Consider the following 18,104-nt stretch of genomic DNA (forward strand, 5'->3'; position numbering starts at 1 on the left):
CAGTCACAGGACCTGATACTTTATGTACATTTTGCTGACAATACATCTGTAATTTTACTTAAGTAGGATTTTGAATTCAGGACTTTTAGTAGTAATTGGGTATTTTTACATTATTGCATTGGTAATTTTACTCAAGTAAATGATCTGAGAACTTCTTCCACCACTGCTAGTCAATTAAACATGCATGCTGCCTAACAGTTAAATGGGGATGAAAATTGGCTGTAGAGTTCAGTATATGTAAGTTATTTGTGCAATGACCTGAGCCTACCACCAGAGAGCGATCATTGCCTGGCTACAAGAAAAGAGTGAACATCTACAATAGTTCTGCAAAAGTAGGAATTGCAGGCAGTGTGATGTCGCTAGAAAGAGACAGGAGCAGGAATGATCTGCAAACATTTAGTACCTGCAATGTCTGTAATATTTTCATGAACTGAATCAACAACCTGACGTGTCCCTTGCTGTACTACAAAACCCAACTCTAGCACACTGTCAGACTGTTGCTGAGGGCAACGTAAGACAGAAAACTACTGACAGACGCTGCCCTAATGGTTTCTTTCTTTCTTTATTCTTTCTTTCTCCATGTTTATTACTGTCTTATTTAGAATTTATTTTGTCTTTCTTTTTGTTTTGTTTTTTCTTTCGGTCTTTCTTTTTTTGAGGAGGGTGAGCATACACACTGGAGTGCATTGTCCTAAGGCAGGGAGCACTCCAGTAGATGGTTTAATTGGAGTGCCATCACTTAGGGAACAGATTAGGTAGGAGTGTTAGAGACATCTTTCAACATTTGCCAACACGCTATGAATACAACCTGTGTGTGTGAAAGTGGTGGTGAGGGGCTGTTAATGTTGCTGAAGAGACAAATTTATCTACATTTGCATTCGGCATTTAGATTTCAGCTGAGATTTATAGACTATAAGCACAGACACACTGAACTACTTTTTCTGAGCAGGACAGACGAGACACAGAAGGACGAGCAGACAACAGCTGTTTGCTTGTTGTTATTTATTATGATGTCATCACAGCCTCTTTATTGCACGTATTATAAACATGGAACTATTGCTTTGCGATTGGCCAGTTCCAGAGTTCAGCTTGACCTCAGCTTCATTTCTCCGCAGAGATCCCGTCTTGTTTCAAAGCCTAGAGGCCAAGGACACATTCTGTTTTATAGTGGGGGCTACAGCACAGAGACCTTTGCAGAGCACATGGCAGTTGGCAGAGGCTGAATAAAGGAACAATGTCCGTAGCGGATGGCATGCTGTTTGAAAGGGATATTCATGAGTAAAGCCACAGTGAGAGTTAGTGGGTACATGAGATGAAACACTGAGTGTAGTGTAGTGAGAAAGGTGATGTATTTCAAAGTGATGCATTTTCTTTACATCTGAGTCCCATTTTCATTTCCCAACTCCTTTATCTACCTTCCCCTTGTCCCTTTTCCAACCTCCTCAAGGCCACCTCATTGGCATGTGCTTCAGTGGGCACCCAGATCTGAGTGCTTCAGTTTAAGTGTGGGCTACCAATCTGTTGGTCTGGCTTAGGTGGTCTTGGCTGAGACCGACTCAGCAGCAAGTTTCACACACAGAGTAGAGATGAGGTGGACACTGGTGGCTGGGGGAAAGGTTGAATGGGTGAGGTGGATTCAGAGAGAGGGGGTCAGAAGAAGAGTGTGAGACTGTTGTCCGAGACTAGTCCCTGGACTAAATGAGGGGAGAATCAGGGTTAAGTGCTCTATTTGTGCGACCATTAAAAGCTGGGAGTAGAGTACTGGGCCTTGCTGAGCCAAATCTCATCAGTCACTGCCAATTTGAATCAGCACCAGCGACAACCCGTTTTTTCCTCTTTCTATTCCTCTTCTTTCGCCCTCCCTCACCCCTCCTCTCCATGCAGACAAATAGACATTCCGGCAGCGGATGTGGCGGTGGTTGTCCATAGCAACCTGCCATGCGGGGTGTATCTTGTGGGAGCAGGACCACTGAGTGAATGGCTTAGCCTTCTGCTAACAAAGACTGAGAATCTCTGAGATGCTTTGAGCTTCCTTAGAAGTGCTGTGACTTCTGGGCTGTGGGAGTGCTTTACATAATCCAGCAGCAGCTCCCCTCTGCTCTGCCACATCGCTCTCTCCTCCTGCTCTCTGCACCTAACACATGCCCCAATGTAGGTCGGCTCGTCTTGGCGCATCCTCTGAAATTCTTTCAATCTATCATTCAGTGTGATAATCACAGGGTGCTGTTGGAGACTGGCTGTGTAAAGGTGTGGACCAGTCAAGAGATGAATGTTCAACAGTTCTGTCTGTACCGACTATATGAATTCTAACATGAAGAAACTAGATTTAAAATGCTTGTCTGGGGAAGCAAATAAATTATTCTGATCACAGATTTTGTTAGAAATATCAAGTATAACAGTCACATTTTATTTTAGACAGCATTATAGTATGTAACCATTTATCAGTTTATTAATAATTTACTATCATCCTAAATGCAACAAATCCTTGCATGAGAGGCCACTCTTTAAAATGAAGTATACTGTACTGCTAAATTAGTCCACTAATTTAGGCGATTTTCTTAGAAAAACTTTTTTTCATGTTTTTGTCATTTATTCCCCCACCTCATTACTGTCACCCACAAGAGAGTCTGTCATATTTGCAGCCACAAACAGAGAGTTCGATGGGTATGGATGTTTTGATAAATGTTATGTATGTTATGTATGAGTTCTACTCTAAAATTCAATTTTGTTAGATCTGCCAGCAGCTGACATTGTGTGCTCTGCTTCCTCTCGTGAGCCTCTCTGGGACTGCCGAAGCCAGCTGCTCCACTGTGCCTCTCAACGTCAACACATTTAACACAGACATGTAAACTGCACACTTCAATAAGTCGGCGCATCAACGACTTCATCTTAATGGTATGTGAGCTTCTCTTCCCCTTCCTTCTTTTATTGGAGCCCCTAAGTAAAACATGTAAAGTAAAATCCGTGTGCTGGGTGTCTATCAGAAATATCCATTTCATGTTTTTTTAATCACAGACTGGAGAAAGAAGGGGGGGTAGAGAGAGTCGTTTCAACCTAAGGATTCCTCAGATTAACTGTTTCAACACTTCAGGTAAACAATCAATGGCAGAAGGCTTGGTAGGGAATAAAACTAACTGGCATAGTGTTGCCCTGAAACATGTACTCAATACTGGGGTCACTTTTACATTAACCAAGCAAGGATTTGCAGCTGGTAATGTAAAACTGATCTCTTACAACCTCTACCTGGAGCACTATCAAACATACATTAAGGCACATAGCCATATTCAAAACATCACCACATACTGTATCTATGGGGCACAAAAACATAAGCTACCACTCCCCTATAATTGGAAAAATTCAACATGTGCTCAGCAAAGCAGACAGTTTCCCTCCATGTGTGTTTGAGTCATTTGCGTTTGAGTACAAATTCATAATTACCGGGTAAGACACCAGTTTGTTATTGCTGACAGAACTATCGCAGAACTGTCTGTATTGACAGTTTTGAGGCAGAAGAAATGCATTTGATGTACTATATCTTTTCAGCCCTGCTATTAGTTATTATTAGCAATCCATTACAGCAATCCTCTAACGCAACAGCAGTTTGAGAGTGGGAGTGAACATACTGCTGCTTTGGAGAACACATGTCTGGAACTATGGCCATTTAGATAAAGGGATTCCATGATTAGAAATAGAAAAATGAACATTTGTATCAAAAGCAAAATATATTTTCCTGCAAAAACAGCCACAATGGGTTCTTTATACGGATCTAGGATGCAGAGCAAATCTATCAAGATGTGAATAGATGAATTCTCAAACTGAAAATTGTGTTCTGGCACAGTGTAACTGTAAATCGATGAGTTTGATGGATTTTTGTACATGTCCGTTCCAGCCATCTTATACTATCCAGTTTATGCTTTTGTCCACATTCATTCTAGGGTTACAAGACTGTCAACATTGTGCTGTTTGAACCATCAGTAGTATAATATACAAATGTACAGATACACAATAGAAATGCATACATAATTGGTTATTACAATGAGACCTACAAAAAAGCACAAGAATAAAAAGTCTGTGGGATATTGCAGGTGAGGCAAGCAGAGCCACAAATGTGCATCCAGACTGAGGGACACACACCCTCCTACCATGATTAAGCGCATGTCTATTTACACCGCATCATAACAAAGCTATCAAAAACAAAGGCTCCAAAAATTCCTCCTAAAAACTTTTTTTGTTCTTTTGTTTCTCTACTTACAACAATGTCGATTCCATGTATGTACATCCCTAGAAAATAATTTAATTATAGTTACACACTTTCTACATTTGTGAAACAATACAGTTCTAGTCCACAAGGAAGGTTGTTTTGCTTGTTTGTGCGTGTATTTGTTCGAATGTGTACATATGTTTATGTGTGTCTGAGTGTGTGTGTGTGTGTGTGTGAGTCCATACAATGTGCATATGAGCTGAGAAATGATGGTTGAGGGGGATAATGTTTATGGATTGGCTAACAGTCGCAGGGGCAGATTTAGAGAGTGGACTGGATGTGGTCACAGAGAGGAAGTAGTGGAGTCGACAATTTCTCTCCCGTTGCACACGGTGGGGACGTGGTGGGCGCTCACAGAAGCTAGAAAAAGAGATAGAATGAGAAAGAAGAAGGTAATTACATAGAAAGACAGAAATCAAGCATTCATCATCAAATCATGTAACAAAAAAGTTACAAAAAATATCAAATAATCATAATAATGATGGAGGTCTACACATTAGTGTGGAGAGAGCATTGCCCCTATAGGCAAATTAAATGTAGTGTAATGAGTGTCACATACATGATGCAAAAGACATCCCCAAGACATCAAGATATAGTTGCTAGATGACAGTGGCTGTTTAACCATGGTGCACACCTGTGCAGATAACAAACTGCACTGCACTGCGTTATATTGATATTTGAGTCAGAGCATTTGGAAAAACTTGCCTAGAATTGCACCCAACCCTTTAATGAAATTAAAAAAATTATTTTTTGTGAGGCCAATTAAGCACTGTGATTTTGTATTTATTCTGGGGTGCAATGTGTGCTACATATACAGTTAATATATACATATTTTTAGTTGTCAAAAAAACTTTAAATATGTTAGTTAAAAATTCCAGTCACTTCTTAGGGGCATGCTTCTTTCTTGGCATCTCATTGTACTGTTCAACACTATAGCTCTGTCAGCAGGATGCCATTCTTTACAGTCTAACTAGCTCATGATTGAACCTCAATCCCATAACCATAAATGTAACCCATTTGGAGTAATAGTGGTTCATATTTGGAGACCTTCCAGGTTTAGGTCATAGCATTAAGACTATTCAAAACTGTTCTGTAGCTGTTCTATAGGAACAAAATACAGAAAAATACAGAAAACAAACATCTAGATACTTTAAAATTCAAGATTTTGCATCCCCTATATAGCAAAAGTGGAACACAGGGCTGTCCATTGTGCTGAATAATAATTTGACAGAGGCATACTAAAAAAAAAGACCAAGAGAGTGCTGCTCTAAATCCTGTCTCTTTAAAAATGAGGTAACTGCATGTAACCTACCGTGAGATGCGTATGTGGTGGCAGCCCCACTGACACTGAAGCGATTGAGGTTAAGCCTGTGGGTGGTCACATTCTTCTGGGGCTGGAACATGATGATATGGACCTTGGGAGCAAACATACAGCCAAGTACCACAAAGCCACTCAGGCTGACTGAGATACACATGGTAGTGGTCTGAACCTGCAGAGAAAAAAAGGAGACAGTAATTAGTAGCCAGACTTTGATGGATAAATCTTATGCTAATGTAGTTCAAAGTAATTGCTGTTAAGAGCTAATTTGATGATAGTAATCTGTAATAATGAACATTTTTCAAAGGCAATTTTTGAATGAGTAATTCAAAGTGCTTAACACAAAACAATAATAAATGAAAGCCGATTCGATAAACCATAGCTATATTTAGAACATAAAAATGCCTAAAAGTAATTAAGCCATCTCTTTGCATACACAGAGCCAGTGAGGTCTGTAAAGTGAGAGTATAACTATTTATTGGCAGACTTTGTTACCTTGCAATAGTCCAGAAGATAACAATTACATAGAGGATAACAATTACAGGATGGATCAATAAAAGACTTAATCAACTGAGACCACAGAGGCCAAACTTAACAGTATCTCAGTGGTAGCTTTAACATCATTCTCTGCGATTTATTGAACGAAATCAATTCTAAATACAATCTTAGGTAGATCTGGAGAGGTGTATGCTGTGTGTCCCTTTCAGGTTGCCATTTCACTGCTGTGTCTAACTCTGTGTGGCCGAAAAGTGTTAGAGTGAGTTACAGGATTGACTAACAGCAACTCACAGTACAATCACATTACTGTACAGAGAAGCACATTAGTAATCAACCCATCAACATTTCCTCTGTGTTTGTGTGTGTGTATATACTTTTGTGTGTGTGAGTGGGTGGTTGTGCAAGGCCAAAGAAATGCTTAAAGAGAGAGAGAGCTTAGAGAGAGAGAGAGAGAGAGAGAGAGAGAGAGAGAGAGAGAGAGAGAGAGAGAGAGAGAGAGAGAGAGAGAGAGAGAGAGAGAGAGAGAGAGAGAGAGAGAGAGAGAGAGAGAGAGAGAGAGAGAGAGAGAGAGAGAGAGAGAGAGAGAGAGAGAGAGAGAGAGAGAGAGAGAGAGAGAGAGAGAGAGAGAGAGAGAGAGAGAGAGAGAGAGAGAGAGAGAGAGATTTTCTACAGGGATCAAATGAGCAGCCCTGGCATCAGCACTCCTCTCTTATGCCCTTTGATACAGTGCAATGTGTGAGTGTGTATTCTTAAGATTTGTATGGATCAGGTGAACAACCATTCCCTTTTGCTGTTAAATCTGGACATGTGTCAGCAGTTTGACAGAGTCTGTCTCTTTGCCATCCTAATACTGCAGAGCTGGGACATTTGCCAGCAGGATTAGACATTGTTTAAGTTGCCACAACACCAGTGTAGTCACCCGTTTGTAACCTGTGTGCATGTATTAATCATGTTGAGGGGACAAAAAACTGCTCACACATTGACATTTTAGAGAACCCCCTCCTGTTTGAGGATTAAAAAACTTGAAGGTAAATCATAAAATCTTGGGGTTAAAGGAATAATTTGACATTTTGGGAAATACACTTGCTTGCAGAGAGTTAGATGAGAAGATTGATACCACTCTTGTGTCTGCACAGTAAATATGAAGCTACAACCAGCAGCTGACTAACTTAGCACAAACTGGCCAATACAGAGTTTGGTACATAACCCCCCCGTAAAACGACTTATTGTCATTTGTACACTTCGGTTTTTGTATGGATTAAACAAACAAGATACAAAGTATTAATTAGTGAGCTTTAAAGGTGCTGGCAGGTGGATTTTGTTGTCTTTGGATAGAGACAAGCTAGCTGTTTCCTCCTGTTTCCAGTCTCTATGCTAAGCTAAGTTAGCCAGCTGCTGGCGGTAGCTTCATACTTAGTGTATGGACATGAGAGTGGTATCAATCCTCTCATCTAACTCTTGGAAAGAAAGTGAATAAGCGTATACATATTATTTGCTGAAATGTTAAAGTTTTCCAGTAAGATTGTTGTTATATTTAGTTGGTTTGGGGTTTAGGCATGTAGCAGTTATTTAATGTGGGTCAGTGCAATGTCCAAATGAGACAAGTATTTGTGTGTGTGTGTGTGCAAGAAGATACCCTGTAGTCACTGGATGTAACATAGAAGATGGGAAGAAAGGCCAGCCAAATTATACAGGTGGTGTACATGGTGAATCCAATAAACTTGGCCTCGTTGAAGTTCTCGGGGCACTTCCTGGTCTTGAAGGCATACCTAGAGGGAGAGAACCATATTTCTAATTAAACACCATCTGGAAAAATCATAACATAAAGCATTTTAGATGGAACCTCTAACTATCATGGCAAATCGAAATTAGCTATGACACACTTACACAGTACACAGGATGACCAGGAGCACGTCATATCCCAGTGACAGCAGCATGCTGGAGTCGCGTACGTTACACTTGAGGATGACAGTCTGTCGTCGCTCTGGCAACGTGAAGCGCCTTGTCCCGGGAACTTCCAGCAGCAGCCACACTGACACCATCACTAACTGGACGGAGATTAAACTCAGACAGATGAACACCTGAAAAAGAAGGGGGGAGAGGTAGGTAAGTGCATTAAGATCCACTGTCTGTCTCTCCATCCAGCCATCCCACTGAATGCAGATGGATGGACATGATGCTGCAATCACTCACCTGAGATGACGGGCTAATGAAGCGTGGCCTCACTGCACCCGCTCCATCTTTCACACCATTGAAAATCCTGGCGATTCTGTTGGTTTTGGTAAGGAGGGCGGAGTAGCAGACAGCGAATGATGTGCCCAGGCCGAGGCGCCGCAGGGCACAGATGGCAGGAGAGGGTTTGGCCAAGAACAGGAAAGTCATGGCGTAGGACATGAAGACTCCCGAGAGGAGGATGTAACATAGCTCTCTGCCTGAAGCTTTCACCAGTGGTGTGTGGTTGTGTCTGATAAACACCCAGAACACCAGACCGGTGCACATGAACCTGTGGACAGTGGGGAAGTTATACAGCCAAAGGAGTTTCATGAAGTCACTGCTTATATACTATTACACAAGTAGGTCTGAGTTTTATATATATATATATATATATATATATATATATATATATATATATATATATATATATATATATAATATATATATAAACAAACATAGCACCATAATCCAAAAAACTTCAAACTTCCAATATCAGTATAGGTTCATATCATAATACATGTTTAGGTATGTAAAAGCACAAGTAAAGTGGTATTATGTATTATTGAGCCTCAATTGACCGTTCCCCCCGTTTGTCAGTTTAAGCTAATATTAGCTCCATGAGTTAGTTAAAAAAGATGATTTTTTTAAACATTTTTTCAGTGGACTTTTTTTTAAAACAAGAATCTTGCTAAAGGGGTCTTAAATATACACGTGATGGCTACATATATGATATGCTAAAAGACTAAAGCTGTATGTCCATGGCAAAAAGTCAGTATCCTCACCAGTTGATAATCCATGTAAAGAAGCAGCATTGTTTTTGTATTGCAGTGTAGAGTATTGTTATTGTTAGTATGATAAAGAAAAACATATGATCAGACTTGTATTCAGTTCTAATGATACAAGAGAAAAGGCTTTTAGGATGAGGACAAAGTGATGTGTTTGACAAATGTAATGCTATCTTGGGTAATATTGGTTGGGGTTGCTGGAGTGTAAATATCCCTAAATCCAATAAAAAGCAGGACAGAGCTTCTAACATTATCCTTAACTGCCTGATGTCATCCAGGACCGGCTAGTGGATAGATACTATAAAATTTAAAACTAGCCATTAAAAAAAATGTATGATTGGACGATCACTGTTTGGGGGAGGGGTTTACTGAACGGTCATTTCCCTTCCCCCATTCCAACATCCATACAAACACACACCAAACACATACATACACACACACACACACACTTCCACCTCTAAGGACCAGTCAGAATCTTACATCACGTTGACAGCCCTTTATCACTCACCCTACACAGGCGATGGAAATTGGACCAATGGCCCAGACATCTTCCCACATAATATAGTCCTCAGGAAGGTCGTAACAGGACGTTAGGTCATCAGTGGGCCACTGGCCAGGAGCACAGGGTGAGCAGGTGAACTCATCAGCCAGGTATTCATGAGGCTCACAGGCTGTACAGATCCAGCAGCAGTACTCACCTGGGAAACAGGAATATGAACAGCAGAGAGTGACAGCCTGAGATTTTTCAAAAGGCACTGCTGCTTGGTATGGTATGTGGTATAACAAAAAAGAACATTGTTGAAATTCAGTCTCCTACCTGCCTGCATTTTTTTCATCTCATTGCGTTCACAGGGGTCGCTGCACTGCGAGGTGGGCACCACCTCTCTGGGCCAGTGAATCAGATCGCTGCTCAGACTCAGAATCTCTGCCCATTCACCTACTGGCACGTAACCATAACGATCGGCAGAACGCTGGTAGCTGAAGATGTTGTATCGGCCCACGCCATCCCCCTGGGAATCAAACTTCACTGCTGTCTCACTGCCTGGAGGAGAGAAAGGGGCTGGAGGGGTGAGGTGGAGACAAAGAGTGGAATAGAAAGTGATAAGACAAGTGGAAAAAAGAGATTAAAGCTAAACAATCACAAACAATCATCCCATTGATGTTTCATTGATGCCTCTTAAAAGCAGCAGTGAGAACACAGACAATAAGCCATGGTCAGTTAAGCCTTAGGAGTCCAGAACAGACAATGAAGGGCATTACAATGGCGTTTTCATTACTGAAGACCAGCCAGTCACAAAAGTATTTGCTAAGAGGCTATAAATGCCTGGTATGCTTGGTGATGTCTGTGTGCATCAATGACCTCCCATCCTTCCCTAAGGTCACATATGGACAAAAACGCTGCTCTAAATTTTGATCTGACAACGTTTATTACCAAATGCATCATTAACAAACTGCCCATAAAGTCATATAGGCATGAAGGCAGAGGACTGAATCTCTGGGCAGTGCTATAGCTACCCACACATTGATAGAATTAGCCTCTGGGTCTCTTATGTGAGGGAGGTACACTGCTGAAACTGCCAAACTGGTTTGTATACAAGTTGTTATGAAAGGATTACCATCTACCCTGAGGATGTGGGAACAGAAAAGATTGTAAAATTGGCAGGATGCTGAAACCATTAAAAAAAACCCCCATGGAATAAAAGCAGCCATGGACTGGGAATAACTTCTTGGTGCGTTGCAGGCAGTGTTGGACCTGACAGTGCTGACACTTGGTCGTTCTGACACAGACAAAGTGTATGTCACTCCTACAGTGCCACTTCTGTCCTTACAGTGGAGCAATCAACTCTGTGCTGCTGATACACTGATCAGGGCTGAGTGTTATACGCAGCTGCCTCCCTTGTCAAATGATGATGTGGCTAGGGATAGTGCAGCGTACAGTGGGTTTATAAAGCATCTCACTTCAACGTATAACAATACACTTGGTCTTCAGTGCACAGCAGCATTGATGATACTGTGCTGCCTTCCTCATATCTCTGTCATTGGGTAACTGAAGAAATCACCGGCCAAAGTCTTTCTCCAAACGTACAGCTTGGGATCAGTGGAATGAATCAAATTACAGATTGTGAATAAACTGCTGGGCTGAAACGTGTGTATGTATGTGTGAGGATGTGCACGCACACACGCCTGTGGAAGCTCCATTAGGTTTTACTTTACAGTGTGATGGTTAAGGTATTGCTCTGAGCGCTGTGGGAGGCTGTGCTGACAGAACCAAAGCTCTGACCCTGCTGTTAGTGGTGTGTGTGTCTGTGTGAGAATCTGTGTGTGTGTACGTGCTTGCAACACTGACAAGGGCTAAAGCTGTGCTATTGTTGTGAAAGCTCAATGTGTTCAGAGAAGAATGGCGTGTCAGATGGCAGCAGAGGGGGTTAGGGTTTATGAAATCCATAAATCACAGAGACAGCACAACCCTCTATCTTTCTCCTCTCTCTCTCTGTCACAGGAAATTCTAAGTGTCAAGTCTTTGGATTTTCGGGCTAAATGTTTAGGTGACAGCTAAATGAAAATTATTTCAATAAGAAGGTGCTGATAATATCTTCAGCATCGTGGCAGATAATAAAGTCTGCTAATAACACTGAGCAATATGACAAGCTGGGCCTCCTCCTCTTAGACACCCATACACACTCACAGAAACACTTTCCCACTAGCTAATTATCATAACTGCACCTTATTAGGACCTTAGATGTGTGCTGAAGCCTAATTAGCTATATGTGGTAATTACGTGTAATACAGACTAAAGAGATAACGGCATTAGCCTACAGACCTGTTTGAGGACGCTGTATTGTCCTTGACTTCCCTCTAACAGATGACAGTCAGAGAGCAATAGACTCAGAGGACTAGTGATTCCTCCCTATAACCAACACCAGCAACCCTGCTGACGTGACAGAGCGGCTTATCAGGAAAGTGTATGAGGGTGCAAGTTAGAGCTGGTGAAGGCCACCAAGACTCCTCTGGTGATGGCAGAGAGCTGAGACAGGCAGCCCAGGTCCTTGATTGACTGTCCTGGGCTGAATTTAAAAGTTTGGTGAGCTCAGAGTTCCAGTGGCTGAAAGATTTAGATTCTGACTAAACAAGACTAAGGTTCTATAGCCATGCGGCAATGTGAGGATGTGTTTCAGCTAAATGCTAAGGTCAGCATGCTAACATGCTCACAATGACAATTCTAACATGCTGAGGTTTAGCAGGAATAATGTTAACCATATTCACCATCTTCGTTTAGCTTGTTAGCATGGTAACATTTGCTAATTAGCACTAAACACAAAGTACAGCTGAGGTTGATGGGAATGTCATTAGTTTTGCAGGTATTTGGTCAATAACCAAAGTACTGGACAAACTGAAAATTTAAAATGATGATTGTGCTACATGATATTAAAAGTTAAGGGATCACCAAAGACCAAAGTTATTATAATTCATCCTGAGGTGAACATGAATGTCTGTACCAAAGGTAATGGCCATTCATCCAATAGTAAAAAAATTCAGGAGATCACCAAAATCATTAGGCTTCATCCTCTGGGATGTACAAGATTTGGTACCAATCCATTGGGTAGATGTTAAGATATATTATAGGAAGTGAAAAATTTGATATATTCCAGGACCAAAGTGGTGGACCAACTGATCAACAGACTGTCAGACTGATGTTGCCATCAATAGAGCCATGCCGCATGGCTAAAAAGCATTTGAATTTCAGCAGATGTGCAATAGACAAGTGGGGGGTAGAGCAGCTAAAAGGACGCTTGTCCCTCAGCTACCTTTCTACAGCTTGTTTCTGTGTGATGTAACTGATGAATCATGAACTGAACCAATTCAGACTTTTGAAGACTTGAATGTGGTGACTGCTTCCTAACAGCAGTTTGCGGGCTTTCTTGCAGTGGCACAACACATACTATGACACAGCTTAAGCCCTAAAACAGTGATGACTGATGATTCTGTGTGACCTCATCCATACAATACGTCCTGCTGGCCCAGTCCAGTCTTGCTGAGACCCAGAGCAGGCTCAGCCCTGAGCACTACTCAAAGCTCTGAGTGACTTTCCATGCGTTTAAGGTGTCGCCAGCATCCAAATGTGTAAATGTCTTCTCAGCGTCATTCTCTCTAAATCATTCATGTTGTACAGCTGAGGTGCACTGGATACAGTGTATCATGGAGTTAGGTAATTGATAAATTGACATATTTTGACTCAACAAAACAAAGTGCCCTTTGTGCAGACCAACTGTGAATATATTTCATTGCATTGTCAATTAAAATCTGCTCTTCATTTTTGGTGTCAAACAGCTGGGGCCACAGAATATAAAACAAATAACAGTATAAAAAGGGTAAATAAAGTTACGTGAGACAAACTCCTGTTATAACGCAGCCTAACCAGATCCATAATTTTTGTAATTCTAGCTTAATTAGAAGCATGGTGAAAACAGGCTTTTCATTCAGAAGCTGTGAAATTAATTATGTTCTCGACCATGTCGGGCTAAAGCGAAGCCCAAAGGGGATTGTGGGTATTAAAGGCAGGGAGAGAGAGAGGAGGCAAAGGGGCTTGGGAGGAATAAGTAGGAATAAGTAATCTAAAAGTAGAGAGAGAGAGAGAGAGAGAGAGAGAGAGAGAGAGAGAGAGAGAGAGAGAGATACAGACTCAAAGAGAGAGGGCGAATCTTTGCTTTTTGTGAGCGTGTGACTAAAAATTCAAAAGCTGGCTGTTGATTAGTTGTTGGTTAGGGAATTGAGAACTGTATTTCCAAGCATCAATTCACCTGAATCCCTGATTTAATCCTGATTTAGGCTTTACAAAGAAAACACTGCGGGTCCATGCACAGACTCTCTGTTCCAGGTAAAATATATAGATGCAACGGCTCTGCATGCTAATGATGTGACCAACCTCTCTTGTCCCTCTTTTTCTTTCTTCAGAGGGTTGATGACCTTACACATCTGTGCCCCACAGACACACACACACACACACACACACACACACACACACACACACACACACACACACATATCCCTGAGCACATACAGATATGGACTCAGTGATGCACTCACATGTCACAAACTCACACACAGACAGATCACATTAGCTATATTTGTTCTCCCTGCAGATTCAGTCCCTGGGGACGGAGGCGCTGCCTGGGCCACAGACCAACAGGCCACAGGGGAACAGCGGACAGATAGGGTGGAGAGAAGGAAGTCGAAAACAAGGGAGAAAAATGTATAGGAGGAAAGGTGCGGCAGCAAAGAGCTGAGGCTTGACTGAAAGAAAGGTGGTGAGATAGGGGGGGGACAAAGAAAGAAACGGCAGGCCAAAAGCAGGAGGTGCTGGGAGGGAGGATGAGCCAAGAGACGAGATAAGGGCAAAGAAAGGAGGGAAGTGACAAGGGAGAAGAGGGAGAAGAATACGAGAAAAAAAGAGAGGAGATAGCAAATGAGAAAAGCAAGAAACTGATGTGACCGCAGCAGAGATATAGGTGGATGGAGGAAAGCCTTTAGACAGAGGAATCAATAGAGAAAAGGTGAAGGATGGATGGAGGGATGAGCAAAGTGAAGGAGTGGAGGAACAGACCGGCGCAGAGAGGCGGTGGAGGCAGGAGAGCAACCTTGTGAAGTCTGAGTGGGATGTGCTGTTTTTGAATGTAGAGAGAGTAGGACACTTTCTGGGTGAGAAAGAGAATGAAGACAGAGAGAGATTTAGAGAGACAGAGTGGCAAAGAGTGAGAGAAAGAGACAGAGAGACAGAGAGTGACAGAGAGAGAGACAGAGAAAGAGTGTGAAGAGAAAATGAGGGAGAGAAGGAGTGAAGGTTGTTCTCTATCATCTAAACGTTGCAGTAAGCTCTCTGCTCAATATGGCCCTAAAGGCACACCGCCTCTGCTAACACAGACATATCACACACACACACCACACACACACACACACACACACACACACACACACACACACACACACACACATAAACACACACAAACAAAAGCATAAAGAAGGGGGAATATCACATCTATCACCACTATTTGAACAGAAGACAGAAGCATGTGTGTATATACTGATATGTTTGCTGCAGATCGGGGAGGTGGGTGGGTGGGAGTTGAATGATGGCTTTGAGAAGTGTGTGGGTTGGGGGTGTCTGCAATTTCATGCTGTAAAAAAACAAGCATTTCAAGCTCCCTCTTTGTAAAAAAGCTGACTGTTTTGCACGTGTTTGTGTATGTGTCTCTTGCGCATACGTGCACGTGTGTTTTGTGTTCGAAGTATGTAGCAAGACCTCATAAAAATGCACAAATGTGCCCCTGTGTATATTACTAGTTGGTAGGGAGCAGTTCCCATGATCTACCAGATCACTTCAACAATTGGCAATAGTGTCGGTTTCATTACCATAGCAACTAGAGAAATGAGACTAGATGAAGTGAGCGGCATGTGAAAACACACTCCTAACCACACAACATACTGCCTTAGTGTACCACATATGCTGTCAGTAACACACAACAAAAACAGTTAAAGATACAGTCTGCTGTGTTATGAATGTAAAGTTAAGGACAGGGGATAGTAATTCAGTGTGTTGGGAAGCATGAAGATGTATGTGAGATCAAACTTTGACACAATGTAATGGGTGTATAATGAACATACATGTGTGTGTAAGCGATGGAGATTGGAGAGAGAACAGTGTTGGTTTTCCGTCTGCTACAGTTCAGACTGAGAGCACTGCGGATGGTGATGCTGCAGTATTTATACCCCACATTCAACCTCAACTCACCTCAGCTCCCTCCTTACATACTGTAGATGAAAAAATGTATATGTACAGCAGTGTGAGTGCGTCATTCAGGGCTATCCAACAACTCAAAACAAACACTGCCACAGTTCCCAATTTAACTGTACCGCCACCTTCAACACCCTCGACATCTTATCAACACAGATTCTTTGACTACATTTTTTACCGATACAGTTGTTTGCCATGCTGTCACCGTTGTCACTGACACTGAGATGTAAAGAACTCAAGATCCTTGCACATGCTGTTACTCTTTCCCTGCTGCAGAGTAAAGACATGTGCCTCATGGACATACATCAGTAGTGAAAAGAAGGAGGGAGAGCGGGAGAGGAGAATGTGAGAGAGAAAGATGATCAGACATAGAGATGTAGGGAAGTCACAGCGGGATTCACACCTTCTCTCATCTCCTCTCCAACTTACTCCACAGCATTTTTAAACTTTCTATGTGTGCATCTGCATATCTATTCCATCGCTCTCTGTATGCATCCTTTAAGGGAGTGGTTATCATCTGTGCCAACCGGAGGCTGCGACTGCAATCGCCTTGACTATTTCCTCTCCCTCTCTATCTTACTCACACTCTTCCTCTCTCTTTCCTTCTTTCTGTCTCCCTCATCTTAGGCAGAAATGCTCCAAGTCCTTTGATTTGTAGCAGAAATGAAGATGGGGAATTTCAAAGAGAATCCTCTTCTTCTGCTGACACACGCTGTCCCACTCCGGCATTGCCTCATTGCTCCCTTGTTCCTTCCCTCCCTATCTCTTTTTCTGTCTTATTCCCTTTTACCTTACCCCAAACTCTCTTTTCTCATTTTAGTCTGCCTGTCAGTCTTATCTGTAAGCTTCCGTCCCCCTCCCTCCATATGTGATGCCATTCTTTCGTTCTCCATCCATCCCTCCTGTTCTCTCCCCAGCGTCCCGTGGCAAAGCTTCCGTGTTAGTGCTGTTTGTTTGGCTGTTTTGATGTCTGCTCCTGGTCACGGTTGGTGGAGGAATAAGCACCTCTAAACCTGTGTCAGTCCCCGAGACACAGCAGTTTATTTATAACGCTTCCTTTGTACACCATCTGTCAGTCAAGCCAATCCTCTGTCTCTTCTCTCCTAACTCTACAGAGACTGACAGACAGACAGGCAGCCTGCTATAGGAGCTATTATAACACACACAATCTCATTAGTGCAAGACAGAAGAATATGGCTGACGGATTAACTGCAGCTCTCATTCCTCAAAGCAACTTTGTAGTGTCGTATCAATTACGCATGGGTAATAGGTGTCAATGGCAGGCTGGCTCTGACAATACATAGCAATTAAGCGGATTTGTCTCAGTACTTTTTATGTTCTGTGGTTTGGCTGCTTTGGCTGAGGAGAAGGACAACATCCCTGTGTTGCTCACATTCCTGTCTATTCTTTGCTATCTTTCCCCTTTCCTCCCCAACTTCCTCTCCAACATTCACTTCTTTTCACTCTTCATTCACCTTGAACACCTTATCTAGGACTCCTCACTCTCTTCGTCATGCTCCAGCTTTCTTACCTGTGAAGCTGACATTAAGAATGTAATCCCTGTAGAGTCTGCGCCCATCCAAGGCCTTCATGCTGTCGCACAGCTTGGTGGTGTTGAAGCACAGGCTCCGCTGCATATTATGGAGGGCATAAGCCATGGCGTACACCGCGTTCACCACAAACATGATCTTGGACTCTGGTTCAAAGTTATTCTTGTCCATTGACAAGTCCTTGTCACACGGTGGGAGAGGCGTCTCTCCCAATCCACCACCTCCCCCTCCTCCACCACCCAAGGAGCACTGGAACCGCTGCTCCCAGAATTCCCTGTACCAGGGATTACGATGGTTTTTGACTGGGTTCAGGCTGAGGAAGTAGCGATTGAATTCTGGTAGGGGATTGGCTGCAAGCTCAAGTGTGATGGCTCCTTCAGCTGAGATCTCATTTCCCTTGACAATGCTTTCCTGTGCACCCCAGCCATCACTGGCCACCCAGATGAAGGAGGTGTTAAGCCTGGCAGCAGCTGCCAGCAGCTCTCTGGCATCATCGCTCCGCAGGAAGAGGACAGCCACACGGGCATTTGGCTTCTGGAGGAGCTGACGGATCACAGCTTCATAGGACTTCTTAGCATTAGAACGCCCCACCTGGACAGAAAAAAGACATGAATGCAATGTAACATTTACTGTAAATACTCCTTCTACTCACAAATAGGTTTGTGTTCCCCATTTGTGATTATTTATC

At 42.5% G+C, this 18,104-nt stretch overlaps 1 protein-coding gene across 7 annotated transcripts in view; it reads right to left on the reverse strand.

Moving 5' to 3' along the window:
* Positions 1–985: 985 nt before the first annotated feature.
* Positions 986–18,104, reverse strand: part of grm3 (glutamate receptor, metabotropic 3) — a 37,960-nt gene continuing 20,841 nt past the window's right edge. For all 7 annotated transcript variants that reach the window (XM_044194745.1, XM_044194750.1, XM_044194749.1 and 4 more), the window contains 8 exons: positions 17,398–18,007; positions 9,894–10,136; positions 9,585–9,774; positions 8,271–8,580; positions 7,965–8,158; positions 7,714–7,846; positions 5,574–5,751; positions 986–4,621 (listed from right to left, as the gene is read on the reverse strand). In XM_044194745.1, coding sequence (XP_044050680.1) covers positions 4,545–4,621; positions 5,574–5,751; positions 7,714–7,846; positions 7,965–8,158; positions 8,271–8,580; positions 9,585–9,774; positions 9,894–10,136; positions 17,398–18,007 — 1,935 coding nt within the window. In that variant the 3' untranslated portion in view covers positions 986–4,544. The remainder of the gene's footprint in view (positions 4,622–5,573; positions 5,752–7,713; positions 7,847–7,964; positions 8,159–8,270; positions 8,581–9,584; positions 9,775–9,893; positions 10,137–17,397; positions 18,008–18,104) is intronic.

This window comes from Siniperca chuatsi, linkage group LG4 (assembly GCF_020085105.1).
Source record: "Siniperca chuatsi isolate FFG_IHB_CAS linkage group LG4, ASM2008510v1, whole genome shotgun sequence".
Taxonomy (NCBI): Eukaryota; Metazoa; Chordata; class Actinopteri; order Centrarchiformes; family Sinipercidae; genus Siniperca; species Siniperca chuatsi.